This window comes from Rattus norvegicus, chromosome 6, assembly GCF_021556685.1.
Source record: "Rattus norvegicus strain SHRSP/BbbUtx chromosome 6, alternate assembly SHRSP_T2T, whole genome shotgun sequence".
Lineage (NCBI taxonomy): Eukaryota > Metazoa > Chordata > Mammalia > Rodentia > Muridae > Rattus > Rattus norvegicus.
Window position 1 is genome coordinate 116,515,782 of NC_141539.1, and position 15,904 is coordinate 116,531,685.

The 15,904-nt window shown below is 42.0% G+C and overlaps 1 protein-coding gene across 4 annotated transcripts in view; it reads left to right on the top strand.

The window, feature by feature from the left end:
* Window positions 1–15,904, top strand: part of Tshr (thyroid stimulating hormone receptor) — a 133,076-nt gene that overhangs the window by 104,410 nt on the left and 12,762 nt on the right. For 2 of the 4 annotated variants that reach the window (XM_087552319.1, XM_087552318.1), the window contains 2 exons: window positions 1,108–1,194; window positions 3,317–3,394. In XM_087552319.1, coding sequence (XP_087408445.1) covers window positions 1,108–1,194; window positions 3,317–3,394 — 165 coding nt within the window. 4 annotated transcript variants of the gene reach the window in all.

Genomic DNA, 15,904 nt, shown 5'->3' on the forward strand with positions numbered 1-15,904 from the left:
GTCTATAATTCCTTACCATTAGCTTCTGGTAGAAGCTGCAAGAAGTCAGAACCCAAGATTCAAAGCTAAAAGAGGTAGCGATGAAAACTACCAGATTCTCAGGATCTGGAAGAGGATCATGGGCCAAGGTCATCTAGGGCTTCATAGTAAGACCCTGTTTAAAAAAAAAAAAAAAACACAGACTGAAGCGGGAAGCATGTCTGGTTCATCGTTAAGCATCTTATCACCTTCAGAGGTTAAGTATCCAAATGACCATACTGTCTTTCAAGAGCGGGCCCTCTGTCAGGCTGGTTCATCTCTGTTCACATTGGCTGTACCTCCTGCTACATTCTTTCTCCCATTCTGGACTCTGGCTGCCTTTTTCAGTTTGAAGTCTTCTGCAACATTTCTGGTAAACCGGAGTGCTTATCAAGCAGTCTCCCGGTCCTTAGGGGTATATTAAGTATCAGCTGAGAACACTACAAAAATTGGACAAGCGATAATTTAGTTTTACAATAATTTCTGGTGATTAGAGCAAGCTGATATTTCCTCTCAATCACTGGAGATGGAGACCGGGAAAGAGACTAGCTTAGCAGAGCATACTTGATTTTGAGCAACCTCGGAGAAAAATATGATTGATAGCTACACTGGCCCAAGAATCCAGAAAAAGTTACAAGTCAGTGTGGCCACTATGCCTAACGTGGTTGCCATATTACAAAATCATGTTCATCAAGAGCCTCTCTCCAGTTGGGTTTTCTTCTTCCCCAGCTACAACCAAACGAAAGATCTTCATAGACATAATGAGTTGACTGAATGAATCTGTGAACCAGAGAATACTGTGACTCACGCTTTAGATGACATTAACCCACTAGGCACATGTATGTAGGCTGCTTGGGCATCTTACTCAGGTGTCTGAACATACAGAAGACTGGTCTCCTCCCCCAGGAAACTTAGTAGCCTGCTCTGCTGTAGACTGTATCTGGAATGACCCCCAAAACAGTGTGCACAGTGTGTGGGAAATGTTAGAACTTTTAAGAAATAAAGATTAATAGGAGGAAGTTGAGTCGTTTAGGACATTCCTATGAAGGGTACATTGGTCTCAGGCCCTTCTTTTTCCTCTCTTATTAGGTGCTCAGACACAGTTTTAAAAAAAAAAAAACAGCTTCCAGCTTCCTCTGCCTCCTGCTCCTACCACACTGAGCCAGGGTATCACAGGTACAAAAATAGAAAATAATGGACTTGACTCATTCCATGACTGTGAACAGAACGAAGCCATTTCCCTCTTTACACTGATTGTATCTATCATTTTGTTATAACAGAGAGCGACCTAATATACTCTGGTGCTCAGCGGCTACTTAAAGAGGCCGTGTGCCAACCATTCTTGGTAAATGAGCGGCCATAGCATTTACAGCCATCAGGAAGGTCTATTTCCCCAAGCGCACCACATCGTGGCTAAGTCTTTCAATTGCCATAATGTGTTTCTTTAAACAGCCACATGTGTCGCCCTCAAACCTCGAACATGTCGAAGTTATGTTTGTTTGTTTGCTCACGCTTCTTTTTTTTTCTGATCCAATAATGTAATTCACTCATCTAGACATACAAAGCCCTGTACATATCCATCCCTTAAGAATATTCATAACAACCTGTAAATGTGCAGAGAGGAATCTTACATCAGCCTCCATGTTCTCTCGGCTGGTTTCTCCTCCCTCGCTCCAGTCCCCTCCTCCTCCCCTCTAAAACTTTTCTCCCACCCATCCTTCCTTCTTGTCCAATGACAGGCCTCATTTTATCCTGTACCTGCCTTCAGCACTCAATAAGGATTTCTGGAGCACCAAATTTAGCAATGGGTATACAGCAATGGATAAGGCATAAAGCTCTCCATTCTGATTGAAAAGACATAATGTTCAAGTAAGAAAATAGATTAGGTAATTACAGATTCCGATAGGCTCAGGAGGAAATAGAGAGTGCTGGGTAAACCAGTGCTACTTTAAATGAATACTCCTCGACCTCTATTTAAAAAAAAAATAATTGAAAGAGTCTAAACTTTATTCACACGTGTAAAACCTCATTGTTTGTAATCCCAATACTTATTCTGTTTAATCCTTTAGCGTGCCCTAAAGAGGGAGGGTGATAAAACTCTTTAGTGCTGATGGTTGACTGTTCTATTCTTACCCACACTGCTCCAGTACAGACACACTTGGATACACTAACTAGAGGACAATTTCTCTATGAAGGCTCTAGAGAAAGAATTCTAACTGAAAGTCTTCAATGACTGCTATTATTAGTCCTCTGCCTTAAGAACTTGCATCCTGTAGTGCAATTAAACAGGCGTCCCAAGGGTCTTTACCGTATTTGTTTTGCATCAAGCCGGGGTCATTCACTAGCGTTTAAATTGCCTACACTGTGCTGTGAGTTCATGTAAGTGTGTAAATCGGGGTCGTTTCTAATAAAGATGCATGAGCTTTATTTCATTTTAGATAACTTTACTCTCTAAAAAAAATCTATGGGGAAGGGAGGGCCCAATTTTAAAATCCTTGGGTGCTTTTGTTCATTAAGAGGAAATTTTATTTCAAACACACTGTGACTTAAATTGTATAAGAAATGTTATTCTTTCAAATGGCCAACGCGCTGTAAAAGAAAAAAGAATCAACCTACCCATCACTTTTCAAGAAAGGTACACACTGTAAGTTTATTTACATAAGTATTCCTGTGCCAGAACTGGTATTGTTGGATAAAATGCATGATGTTCAATTAAATTTGAATTTCAGATAAACAACAGATAACTTTGGTAGGAAAATTTGTGCTAGAAAATTATTCACTGTTTGTGTGTAAATTGAATTGAAATGGCATCATGCATTTTAATTTGCTAAGTCTGGTGACTCTGCTCAAAGAAAGGAACCATTCCTACCACCCAACACCACCCTTACAATTTCCATCCCAGCTCTTAGTTAAACTCTACCTTCAAAGATATATGGGAATAATGGTCAATCTTAAGAAGCAAAATTTGAGTCAGGGTAGCAAAAACCGGTTGCCAGGAAATAGGACATTAAGACAACGTTGATAAAATGTAGATACGCAAACTAGATCTTAAACATAGTTCATTTTTAAGATTCCTGCTACAGTGAAACTTTGCCCTCCTGACACATAGAATGGTACTTAAGCCAGAAGAATGCAAAATAGCTTCAAAATTAATGCGACCTTGGTTACATTTTATTTTTATATTTATTCCAATGTTATGTAATGGCTTAAGTTTGTCTAATCTATTCTCTCTCTCTCTCTCTCTCCCTCTCTCTCTCTCTCTCTCTCTCCCTCTCTCTCCCTCTCATATTCTGTCTAGTTACCTAAACAAGAATAAATATCTGACAGCTATAGACAAAGATGCCTTTGGAGGAGTATACAGTGGACCCACTTTGCTGTGAGTAAGACGAATGGATGACTAGTAGCTTTTTATTATTTCTCTCTTTTAGAAAGAGGTGTGGAGAGGTGATGCCAACTGTCTCAGCATTTCTTGGTCAAAGAGACACCATGACCAAGGCAACTCTTATAAGAGAAAACATATACATGGGGCTGGCTTATAGTTCAAAGACTTAGTCCATTATCATCATGGCAGGAAGAATGGCGGCATGCAGGCAGATGTGGTGCTGGAGAGAAGCTGCAAGTTCTACATCTGGATCCTCAGAGAGCAAGAAGTGTGACACTGGGCTTGGTTGGCTTGAGCATCTGAAAAGCTTGAAGGCCAACTCCCAGTGACACACTTTCTCTGCCAAGGCCACCTAATAGTGCCACTCCTTACTCCATATGGGCCTATGGGGGCTATTTTTATTTGGACTACCACCCCAACATACAAGGCAAGACAATGCTGTTATCTTGGGTAAAGGTTTCTGGCACTGTTTCTTACTTTGCTCTATAGGCTACCTCTTAGAAGAAAGTCTTTGAGACTCAGGAGGCCCTAAGTCCCAGGATGCCATCTGGTGTCACTTGGTCAGACAACTCATAGCATGCGGTTTGTGGACGAGTGGCTAGTTATAGGATTCTAAGATGTGAGACTTACAAAGAGGTAGAAAGCACTCTGTCTTTACAGAGGAAATGTACACGAATGCAAACATCTGATCCCTAGCACAAAGAAGAAGACTATGAGTTATAAACTGATTCATATCTGGAAGAACTTGTATCCTGGGGAAGAGGAGATCTCAGTGTTGTGTAAAGAGTTGGAAAATGCACCTATCTGTGTGTTCATGCTCATTTTACCCCCACATGTAGTTGGGGATCATGTTCTGTCAAGCCTTTCCCTCAAGTTACTTTATTATTGTCATCTTCTCCATTCCCTTGATTTAAGATCTTATTACCCACCATCTAATCAGTCCTCAATGAAGATAAACACAGTACCCTAAAGACAGATGCGCAAGGCTATCCATTAAAAGCAAGAGGAAAGTCTTTATTTATAAAAATAGGAAAAACTGAAATTGTATTAGCATGTATACAGATGACCACCAAAATTGGTAGACATTAGATGTATCCCCAGAGAAGAGTGGGTGCTTAGCAATCCCAAGTACCTGATGCCTTCATTCATTCATCTTCAACCATTTTATTTCACCTTGGAAGTAAATGCACCCAGTTAAGCAGGTTGGTGGACCAATTTTTCTTAAAAAGTGCAGCACTCTGTAGGGATTTTCTCCTAACTCACAGCAAAGTACAGACAAAGCGTGCAAGAGATGACCGTTGCTATCATTAACGCACACTAGTTGTGAGGGTCTACATGAGTCTTCACAGTGGTGACCCATCCATGGTCAGGCTGGATGACAGAGGTGCTCAAGGGCTCAGCCCCCACAGCTGAACCACCAGTGAGGGGTAGATCCTGGAAGACATGGAGTTACTTCCTTCAGTTGTCTATGCACGAGTGAGCCCACTACATTACAGTGAATAGTTCCAAACCAGAGGCCACATGGAGAGCGCTGGATAAGAACAGTTTGTCACCAAATGAATAAAAGATGTATACATCTGATGTGGGAAGATGTAGGGAGGTGGGGCAAGCTGGTAGGGATGGGAGGGGATAAAGGATAATAAGTAGAGAGCATTATATACATAGATGATGTTCTCTCAGAATAAGCTTAATTAATAATAAAATATAAAGAGGCAGTGTTGGTCTAGTTTGGGAGATGTTTTCTAGAACTTTGGAACACACAGAGGTTTTAGCAAGAGGTCAATTCAAACCAAAATATGTAAATAAGAAAGACACGAAGAGAAAAATGGTTCATTACAAAAGAAAACCTATAATGAAACCCCAATACACAAAGTAACAGCCAGAATCCTAGATATGGCTTTAATTAAATAGGTCCCGATACTGTTAGACAAGTAGAGCTAGATGAGGAGGGTGAGTATAGGGGGTAAAGGGTGATGGAGGTCTGTTAAATTCATGTTCTATAGAAGAGAACTAGCCTACAACATCTAAAGCAAATACAGGGAGAAATGTTGACAGTCATGGAAGGAAATGGCCAAAGGTGAAAGCGATTGCTTTGAAGGCATTAGAAACTAGATGAAAAGGAGATAGGACAGAAGTCTGATGTTCAGGTTGCAGTTTCTGGTTTTTCATTTACTTGGGAAGTATGGGCACTGGAGAGATGGATGCTGTCCCTTAATTGAAGAGTTACAGATGCTCGCTTCACAGACATGGGAACCAGAGTTCAGATCACAACCTGTATATAAGCAAAGGCTCAGTGAAGAAATCGCCAAAATGGCTGCATGGCTGCTCCATGATTTGGTGGGAAGGTATTAATTGTAGGGGTGTGTGTGTGTGTGTGTGTGTGTGTGTGTGTGTGTGTGAGAGAGAGAGAGAGAGAGAGAGAGAGAGAGAGAGAGAGGACTGGACATGGCCAACTCTATCTTCCAGAGCTGTAAGAATAGCAAGAAAGAGAAGGGAAGAGGGGCAGGGGGAAAGAGAGCAGAAAGTGAGCTGAAATCTGGAACATCCTGGGAGGTGGCTTAGGGAAGGAGGAAACAACGAGGGAGGGGTGATGGGGGAGGTGAAAGGGGCTAAGAAGACTTTAACACACACACACACACACACACACACACACACACACACACACACACACACGTCTAGCCAGATGCTAGAGGAATAGGAGATAAGGAAGTGGCTCATCCTGGCAGACAGAAATTCATTTCACAGGTTCCTGAGAAAAGCCCAAAGTATTCATCAGCAATCTTAGAGTCCAGTGTGAGCTGAGCCAAGAATGTCATTTCTAGACATATACCCTGTGGAGCTGAGACCTAACAGTAGCAATCCAGAAGTGGTTCCCATGCAGGCCTGTCAACCAGCATTGAAAGAGGTAAGGAAAAAAGTTGAAGAGGTTATTTCTCCGCTGGTGAGACGAACCAAGGTGAGACAGGCCAGTTCAAGCCAGATTAGAATGTATTAAAGGCAGGTTTCTTGGAAAGCTGTTTTCTTGTGATTTAACAGGCCCCAAGGACAGAAGCCAAGGAAGTCACATGGGGAAAGGGGGAGTATGTGAGGGGAGAGAAAGGGCGCACTTGTAGAGAGAGAAGGGAAAGTGAAGAGACCAAAATGTCTGGATTATATATGGAAGAGCCTCTGGGGGAAGAGAAGCCCCTGGGCTGGAAAGTTCAGAATTGCAGGGTACACTACAGAGGGACTGAGGGATGCTGGGAGAACCTGGAGGCCAGGTGTGCTTTGATATGTAAAATATGCACCTCAACCCCTTGTCCCAGGTCTAAAACCAAGCAAGGGTCACAGGGGCTTACTGGTTTTCAGTCTAAATGGGAAAAAAGTGAAAGCTCCAGAATCTGGAAGAGACCCTGCCCTAAAGCAACAAGGTAGCAAGTGAAAAAGGAAGATACCTGATGATCTCTTCTGATCTCTGAGTATAGGACTACATGTACCCATATATTGCACACACATAAACACACATGTACCCATACAAGCCACACTTACACAAATATATATGTGCATGCCCATGCTTACACAAAATTTAAAAATACATTAGGGTATTAAGAGACGGCTCAGCAGTTAAGGTCACGTGTTGCTAGAACCTAGGTTCAGTTCCCAGTACCCATTTAGAACTAACTGTGCCAGCCCAGAACTGACCCCCTCTTGACTTGTGAAGGTACCAGGCACACACATGATACACATACACAGATGCAGGCGAAATACCTGTTCACATAAAGCAAAATAAACAAATCTTTTTAAAAAAATTTTTATTAAAATAATAGTACTGAATAAAAAATGAAATAAAAGGAGGACATACCTACTCCTAAGTGCGAAGATTTTTATTATAGATATAAGGGAGAAAGCAGCCACAGGGAAGAGTCTAGGCTGAAAACCACCAGCAGACTATGTGGACCATGAGAGGAGAGAAGGAGAGAGAGCAAAAGAAGAGCCACCAGGGTGGGGGTGGGGGTGGGGAGAAGAGCCACCAACCAAGAGAGGTGGGCAACAAGACTGCAGTACCCAACATGGCTGGATTATATAGCGACCAGGCTGGAGAAAGGGATGCAGAAGTCCAGGCCCTGGGAGCAAGAGGTTTAGGGAAGGCGGCAGAGTGAGGAGAGATATGTTTTATAAAACGCTCTATGATGAAGCAGAAAGGGGTGCCTTGGCGAGCCGATGCTAAGGCACCCCTCCCCCCCAGCCCCGTACTCCCGGTATCAGCCATAAGACAGGTCTAATATATTTTGGGGGAACCTGGTAAGAGGGTCTTAGTAAGGGAGTAGAGGCAGAGAAAGAAAGGGGACAGACAGAGCAGAGAGCAGAGAGAGGGAGAAGCTGGGGGGGGGGGGTGCTAGTTAACTGTTGGACACAGCCTAAAGGAAATGCTAACTAGGAGTGCTGGGAGGAACCACAAGTACTAAGTGAGATTTGTCCTGTCCTGGGTTCAAAAGCTAAAAGGTACCAATCATTATATTAACAAAAAATTTAATTAAATAAAATAAAACATAGAAAGACTGTTAAAGAAATCGTCATTGATTAAGAGTAAAAGATAAACAGTATCATTTCTTAAATGCCAAGCATAGAAGTTCTTAAAACTGTGTATGCATGACCTGCAACATCTCTTTGATTTTTCTCTTGAACCTGATGGATCAAAATCTTCATTTTCTTTCCCACATTCTTCCCCTAATAAGATGTGGAGGTCCCTCGGGAAAGGGACTATACCCTATAGTTTCATAAATGCCCTCACCACAACAGAAAGTAGCAAGTATCCAGCGAACCACTGATACACTGTAACTGTCAAATGGCCATGGGTTGGTTGCCATTGGTCTAAAAGTTAAACCAGGAAAATCCAAAATGCCATCTAGTGAAAAGGGAATTGTATATCATGTGTGTTTCTGCCTCTCCTGGTATCTTGGTAAACGAATTACCCTCCCCCCAACAGTCAACAAAAATCATTAAACTTGCCTATGCACCATCCTCTCTCAAGGTCATTTCTCAAAGAAGAATTTGATTTCCACAGGCACAAATCTAAGACACCATCTATTCTGCCATCCCTATGGCTCCCCACCCCCCAAAGGCCTTTTAATTTAGCTTGAGAACTTAATAATACTTTTATTGATTAATTTTGTCGTGGAGACACTCAATCTTCCTTTCCATTTTTATACTTTCTATTCTCTGACTGCCTTCTTTCCTTCCCACTTTATTTTGAAAGAGGAGCTCTTTGTGTTTATAATGGCAAGGAAAACAACAGGAGGGAAATATAATGTTTTCTGTGACAGGCTCTCCAGATCTAAATTATGTAACTCACCTTAACAGCACTTAGCATACTGAAGATAATTATCAGAATATCCCAACTTCTATTCTAAGTACCTCTTGAGAGAGATGATCTTTGTGTTTATATCCTTGAGTGTGTATTACATTTACATTTATATACTTGAGTGTGTATTACATTTATCAACAAAAGTAAGCATTTATTGCTGTCAACTGTTTCAGGTTCCGCACTTGAAAAACCCCAGGACTGGTAATGCCAACTTTCTTGGTTTAAATAAAGGAAGTCTTTGTTTTCTTTGGCTCTTTGTGATCACCGCAAGGTTATAGTTTTAGCAGAAGTTTCATGGTAAAGTTCTTTCTAGTATCCTTATACATCTTTGATTTTTTTTTTAAAAAAAAGAGAGTTGCTTCTTATGTGCATTGGTATTCTGCCTACATGTATGTCTCTATGTGAGTGCCAGATCCCCTGGAACTGGAGTTACAGACAGTTATGAGCTCCCATGTGAGTGCTGGGTATCGAACCTGTGTCCTTTGAAAAAGTAGCCGATGCTCTTAACCACTGAGCCGTCTCTCCACCCCTGAGCTGGTTGTCTCATTTTGCTATTCCCATCAATAATATGAGAGCTTCATGCCAGCCAGCTTTTTTCCCCTTTCTTATCAATATGCATTTGTGTGGGAATGTGTGTGTACTGCTGAAAACTGAAGCCAGGGCTGGCAGGCACTAGGCAAACACTGTAACCACTGAGCTACATCCCAAACCCTTAGGTTTTGGAGACAGAGTTTTGAAACAGCACCTGCTGCCAGCTTCCAAGTGCTGGGACATCCAACACTCACCACTGCACCTACCTTTACTATTCATCTGTTTGAGTCAAGTCATGAAAGGGTGTATAAATGCTATCTTATTGTGGTCTCAGCTTCTGGTTCCCTGGAATTAGTGATGTTAGTCATCTTTTAATGTTCTTACTAGTATTTTTTGTATTTTCTCTTGGAAAATGTCTGTTCAAATCTTGTGTCCATTTTTCTGTTGGGTTGTCCGTCTCCTTTTATTGAGTTGTGATCCTGGGTAACATTTTGCTGCTGAAGGAAGTCAGTTTTAGCTCTGACCACCACCCTCTGCCATCAGTACTTTAGACTCTCTTGTCCTTGTCAGTTCCCAAGGAGAGCTGGCCACTCGAAGACTGGGAAGGGTAGAGGTCATTCGTTCACTTCGATCGTGGGCATTTTGTCGAATGACTGCTGAACTCCATGAAAGCTGTAATGAAGAGATGACAATTCTCCTCTTAGGCTAAAACAAAACTTAAGAGAAATGTACGTGGCTGTTTCATACATTTAATGTAAGAGGAGCCATAAGAGATATATAGGAAATCAAAATACTTGCTCCAGTTACTATGATTTAACAAAGGTCCTGATTAAAGGACCTGGATGGGGGGCAAGAGTAGGTAAGAAAGACTACAAGAAAATACAAGCTACTTCAAACCACACACTTTAAAAGACTCAATGAAATCATTTTATGAAGAAAGTGATCGGAAGAGGAGAAAGGCCCACTTCAGGGTGGCTGTGAAGATTTAGTAGTAGTCAAAGAAATCTTTACAGGGTGTGGCCCTCTTCAACTCACCGCACGCCTTCTTTACCTTTAACCCTGGCTTTACCACATCCTGGGTATTCGGTTACAGCTCTTCCGCATCTCCTAGCTGCTTATAAGGAGTCATCACACTCTCAAAGGCGAAGAGAATCTAGCTCGGAAACCCATACCAACTTGGACCCTGTCGTTCTTGCTGGGTTGCTCAGAGGAGCTCCTGTAGCACGTGTCTTGGAGAAGGGAGCCTCCTAGGTATTCAGACTTTAGAAGACTCATCTGATAGGCCCCTCTACTTAGTGCCTGGGAAGTCACTACAAAGCAAAGGCTAACGGATGTGTTGCAGTGCCCACCTCAGGAGACAAGCTGCTGAGGAACCAGCTCAAGTACCTCATGCTTCTTAAGACACAGCCCCACCTTTGTGGTCACAGCAAAGGCACTGAAAGAGGATCTCTCCTGCACTGTGTATATATATTGACGTCTGGGCACGATCAGGGGATGGGCAGCTTTAGCTCTAGGAATCTTTTTTTTTTAATTCTTTTTTACATTAAATTTATTTAATGTATATAAGTACACTGTCACTGTCTTCAGACACACCAGAGGAGGGCGTCGGGTCTCATTACAGATGGTTGTGAGCCACCATGTGGTTGCTGGGAATTGAACTCAGGACCTCTGGAAGAGCAATCGGTGCTCTTAACCACTGAGCCATCTCTCCAGCCCCTAGCTCTAGGAATCTTTACAACAGAGGAATGAATGATAGTAGGAACTCCAGATACTTGGGGGTTACCCCCAACCCCAGAGCCTCATTTATTAACTGGATGTCTTACTACTGTGGCCACTGGCATAGAAAAAATAATATTTTAAATCACAGCAGTCTATAATGACAGCATTACTTTTTAACAATTATTGAGATATCATTTGCAGAATATGCCCTAACTGGTAGGCTTCCTTTTGGAGAGAGAGAGAGGTGACAGAGTTAATGGAGAGATACTCGGCATCAGACAAATACTCATTTTTTTTCTTTAACCAATGAAAAATACAGCCATTATCATCTTTCAAGGGGTTTGAGGTTTTTTTATTTTAAATAAAGAAAAAATGCTAAAATCCTAGGAACCACTGCCCTGGATTGAGAGATTCATTCAGAATAAATGCTTTTATATCTATGCCAAATGCTCTAAAATAATGTTTCACCTCTAAGAAAATAATTCAAAAATCCATAAGCTCCCCTTGTAGAACACTTTAACCACAGTTAATTGTAAATAAAGGGTGGCTTTGTGTTTGTCTTTTACCATGATACAAACAGTGGAACATGGGAACTTTTGCTGAGTGAACCCCAGGAAACAACACTGACAAAATGTCCTCAACACAAAAATGTCATGCAAAGTCACAGTTTACTAACTAGTCAATATGTTTTGGCCAATATCCCTCCACAGGGATGAGCCTGAGGAGCAAACAGTACAGTCGTATCTCTCCTTCCCTATTTCATGTCTTTAAATACAAATAAATCTACTTTTAGTGAATGCCTATGAGACTCTGCTAAACATGTCTACACAAATTTTATCTTGTACTGTCGACTTCAAAAAATGATGGCCTCTCCATCTGTGTTCCTCTCATAAGTTTTTGATAGTTTCATATTGATATTCATATTGATGCAATTACTTATCATTAAAGGAATTGAGGATGCATAGGATGATGTTGTAAAGGTTAAAAAATATATATACCTGAGTGTGTCATATCCTGCAGCATCTTTTATGATACTGTAATTAACTAGGCAATCCTGGCAGCAAGCGAACTGATGGGGGAGTTGGTCCATCTGGGATCATTTTGTTTTTCAATAGATAAGCCACAAACTTAAGCACAACATGGTATGTAGAATGAAGCCCACAGTTTGCCCCATGCAAACGTGAGTGAATACAGACCACTTTGTTTCTCTTAGAGTTCTGTTCCTACAGTAATGGAAGGAAAAAAATGGAGTTGTGAACTTTCACATGGGCACACTGTCTCCGGCAGGACATAGAAATCCATCAAGTTAATTAGAGTCTGACTGGGAGTCCCTTTGTTCTCATCTGCTTGTGGTGAAGCAAGTCTCTTGCTAGATCCCAGTTTGGGAACAATTTTTTTTTCATTGTAGGATTCTTAATGCAACAGGAAACTCCATGAGATCTCGTGACACAAAATAACAAACCTGTAGACTTTAACTGTCTACCGAATGTCTGATTGTAGTGAAGAAATTACACTAGGAAAATCTAGGGTGCAAAGTGGTCGAATAAAAAAAAATAATTAAAAAAAGATACAGCTTCAAGGACCGTAAGTTGCTCAGTTTGGGAATTTTCCTCAGACCTATACTCTTTCTCCATCAGCTGGGTAGTCGGGAGACTTGTCCAGCTCAGCGTTTGTCTAGGCTGTCCAATGTGCTCAGTAAGAGATGGCTAGAAGTAAAATAGGATAAGTTGAGCCTGTGCTCTTATTTTCTCTTCTCAGATGAAAGATGAGAAAAGAGAAATATAAATCTACAACAAGGGCAAAGGAGACAGGTAGGGGTCTAGCCACAGTCTGGCAAATCACCAGTGAGAAAGGCAGAGGAGAAGGAACTCGAAACAGACAGCTCACGGGGGCAGACAGTCAGGGGTCTCTTGCCTGGCACAGAACCTTTGTGACACATGATTTAAAGGTGATGTGTGTGGCCTGTGTCAAGAGAGAGACATGGAACTAAAGGAGAAAGGACTGGCTGAATGTGTCTCTCTGGAGATTTCCACTCTCTGTGTTAGTTACTTGGCCTGTTGCTGAGATTAAAAATAATAATAATAATAATAATAATAATAATAATAATAATACCCTGAGAGGCATCTTAAAGTAGAAAGGGATGGTTTGTTACTCTAGCTTGCAGTTGAAGGGTATACAGTCCATCGTGTCTGGCCAGGCACGGTAGCAAGCTGGTCACACTGCATCTTTAGTCAGGAAGCAGACAGAGATGAATGTACATGCTAAGCCAGCCATCTCCTTTTTATTTAGTCCAGGAACCCGTCCCATGGGATGGTATGTTTTCCCACTTTTTTTTTAAAGGGAGTATTTCTTACTTCATTTAACCCGGGTCTCAATAATTCCTCACAGGTATGCCAAGAGGCTCTTCTCCTCGGGTATTTTAGATTCTGTCATGTTGACGGGCCACAGTGACCATTATATGCTCTAACCCATTCATGCAAAATGCTAGCATCGAAATACCTCCCTACTAAGAGCTCAGGCCTTGAGATTTCAAGTCTCCTTTGTGAAGAAGTTAGAAAACCCTGAAAGAAAAGAAAAACAGACACCATAAGCTGACATTGTATAAACATAATACTTTTGTTAATTCTTTGAGAATTCCCCGGATGCATGAATATATTTTGATCATATTCGTTCCCCATGTCTCTCTCAATCTTCCCAGAAACACCCCCTCCCTCCCTCCTTTTGTTTTTTTAAATAACCCAGTGAGTCCAGTTTGTGCTGCCAAAATACACTCAAGTGTGGGCCATTTGCTGGAGCGTGGAGCTCCCCCAGAGGCCACACCCTTAAAGAGACCTACTCTTCCTCTCCAAAAGCCAGACCGTGTCAGTAGGTCATCAGCTGGGGGAGTGGCTCATGAGCCCCTCTCCCCTTCATGATGGAAAGTAACCTGACATTTTGAAGTCCAATAACATGATGGTCGTCTTTCTTCACAATTGCCCTGAAGCAAAATCAGCCAGTGGCGTTGCTCACTCTTGAGTGTGAATGAGTAACCAGGGGTCACCAGGCGAAGAATCCTTCTTAACACGAGAGTTCGAAACCCAGGTTAAAAAAAAATGGGAAAGTGAGCCTGAAGAATCAGACATTGCAGAGAGCAGCAAGGAACTTTCACAAAGCAATAATCAGTGACCTGATAAATCTAAGACATCTCATCCCCACAACTATAACAGTAATGGCGGATCATATTTACTGAGGCCACACTGGCAGCTGCTGCTAGGTAACTATTGGTAAATGGAGAAGGTAGGATTCAGGCCTGGATTTCAAACTCATCTGCTATATTTGTTTCTTTGCCTTGCTAAAATCCCGTGTGGTTATATATAGCCACACTCATGAACACTGGGCTTCCCTGTATATCCTGTTACCAGAGGAACAAAAGGACAAAACAAGCTCAAAAATGTTCTTTTGCACTTGGCAAATCGTAGTCAGAGCCTTCAGCCTAAGCATCAAAAACGGGACAGAGGACCAGCTCTCATGAAGCAAAGGTTAAAAATCCAGTACAAGAAACGCACAGGGGCTGGGGATTTAGCTCAGTGGTAGAGCGCTTGCCTAGGAAGCGCAAGGCCCTGGGTTCGGTCCCCAGCTCCGAAAAAAAAAAAAGAACCAAAAAAAAAAAAAAAAAAAAAAAGAAACGCACAACACAGTGATGAAGGAATTCTACCAGAAGATTAAAGAGCAACGGAAGAAGGACCAAGGATCGAGGTTTGTCTGAGCAACGCAAAAGGATCTTTCCCCGCTTCATGGGAATTCCAGAGAGGAGGAAGAGGAGGTATGAAAAGTGAGCTGCCCCAAGAGTGACACAAGAACATTTCCCAGAGATGAGAAAGCTCCTAAAGACTGGGACTGAGCAAGAGCCAAACCCCTGTGCTCAGGACAAAAACCGATCAAAGATGCACAGTGCGGCACAACTTTGTGAAATCTCCCACTGGGGATAAAGAGAGGGTTCTAAAGATTTCCAGAGGGTTTATGAGGCCAGTTGCAGAGTATGTAAGCTTGAGTTTAATCACTAGCATGGATACACAGGCAAGTACACACATTTGCACGTGGGCTGTAATCCCAGCACTCGGGAGGTAGAAGCAGAAGGATCAGAAGTTCAGGGTTATCCTTGGCTACATAGCTAGTTTGAGGCCAGCCTGAACTACTTGGAACCCTGCCACATATGCATGCATGTGAGTGCACACTCATAGAGGAGAGACCAACGGAGATCGAGACATAGAGAGGCAGAGAGACAGACACACAGACACACAGAGACAGACACACACAGAGAGTTAAAGCAACACCAAATAACAGGAACGTGTGATCCTATTTATGAACAGCAACCATGGGTATTAGAATATAAATAATTTATATTTTGAAAGAAAATTGATGTTCTTAATAAAGCGCTAATGGAAGGTAAGAACTGACATGTTAGCATGCCGGAAATCTGTCTATATGACCTTTCTAAGAAGTTGCTTGAGCGTGTAGTCTAACTGAAACGATGGAGAAGATCAAGGCAAATGATGCAGAATTTAGGGACAGACTCCCTGTGGAGGGAAGGAAATAATCTTCCAAGCTTACACTTCCTTGAAGGAACCATGGTGTTCATGCTGCTGGTGTAATACGATGGGATTCTGTTTTAGGCAGAACCTCCTATTCTAAGCGTTAAGGTGGGGTTGTTAGATTTCTAGGATGAGATGTAGTTGCGACCTAAGCTGTGGCCATAGGAAGAACCACCAGAGAGTACGCGGACACACGAATAACTGAGCTGGTATCTGATGGCGAGGGGGAGCACGATTTCATTTTACTATAGATATTTTCGGCAGGAATGTAGAACAAGGGCAAAGGAGACGACACGAGAGAACACTGAAGCTTCAAGCTCTGGAAGCTGACACATAAAA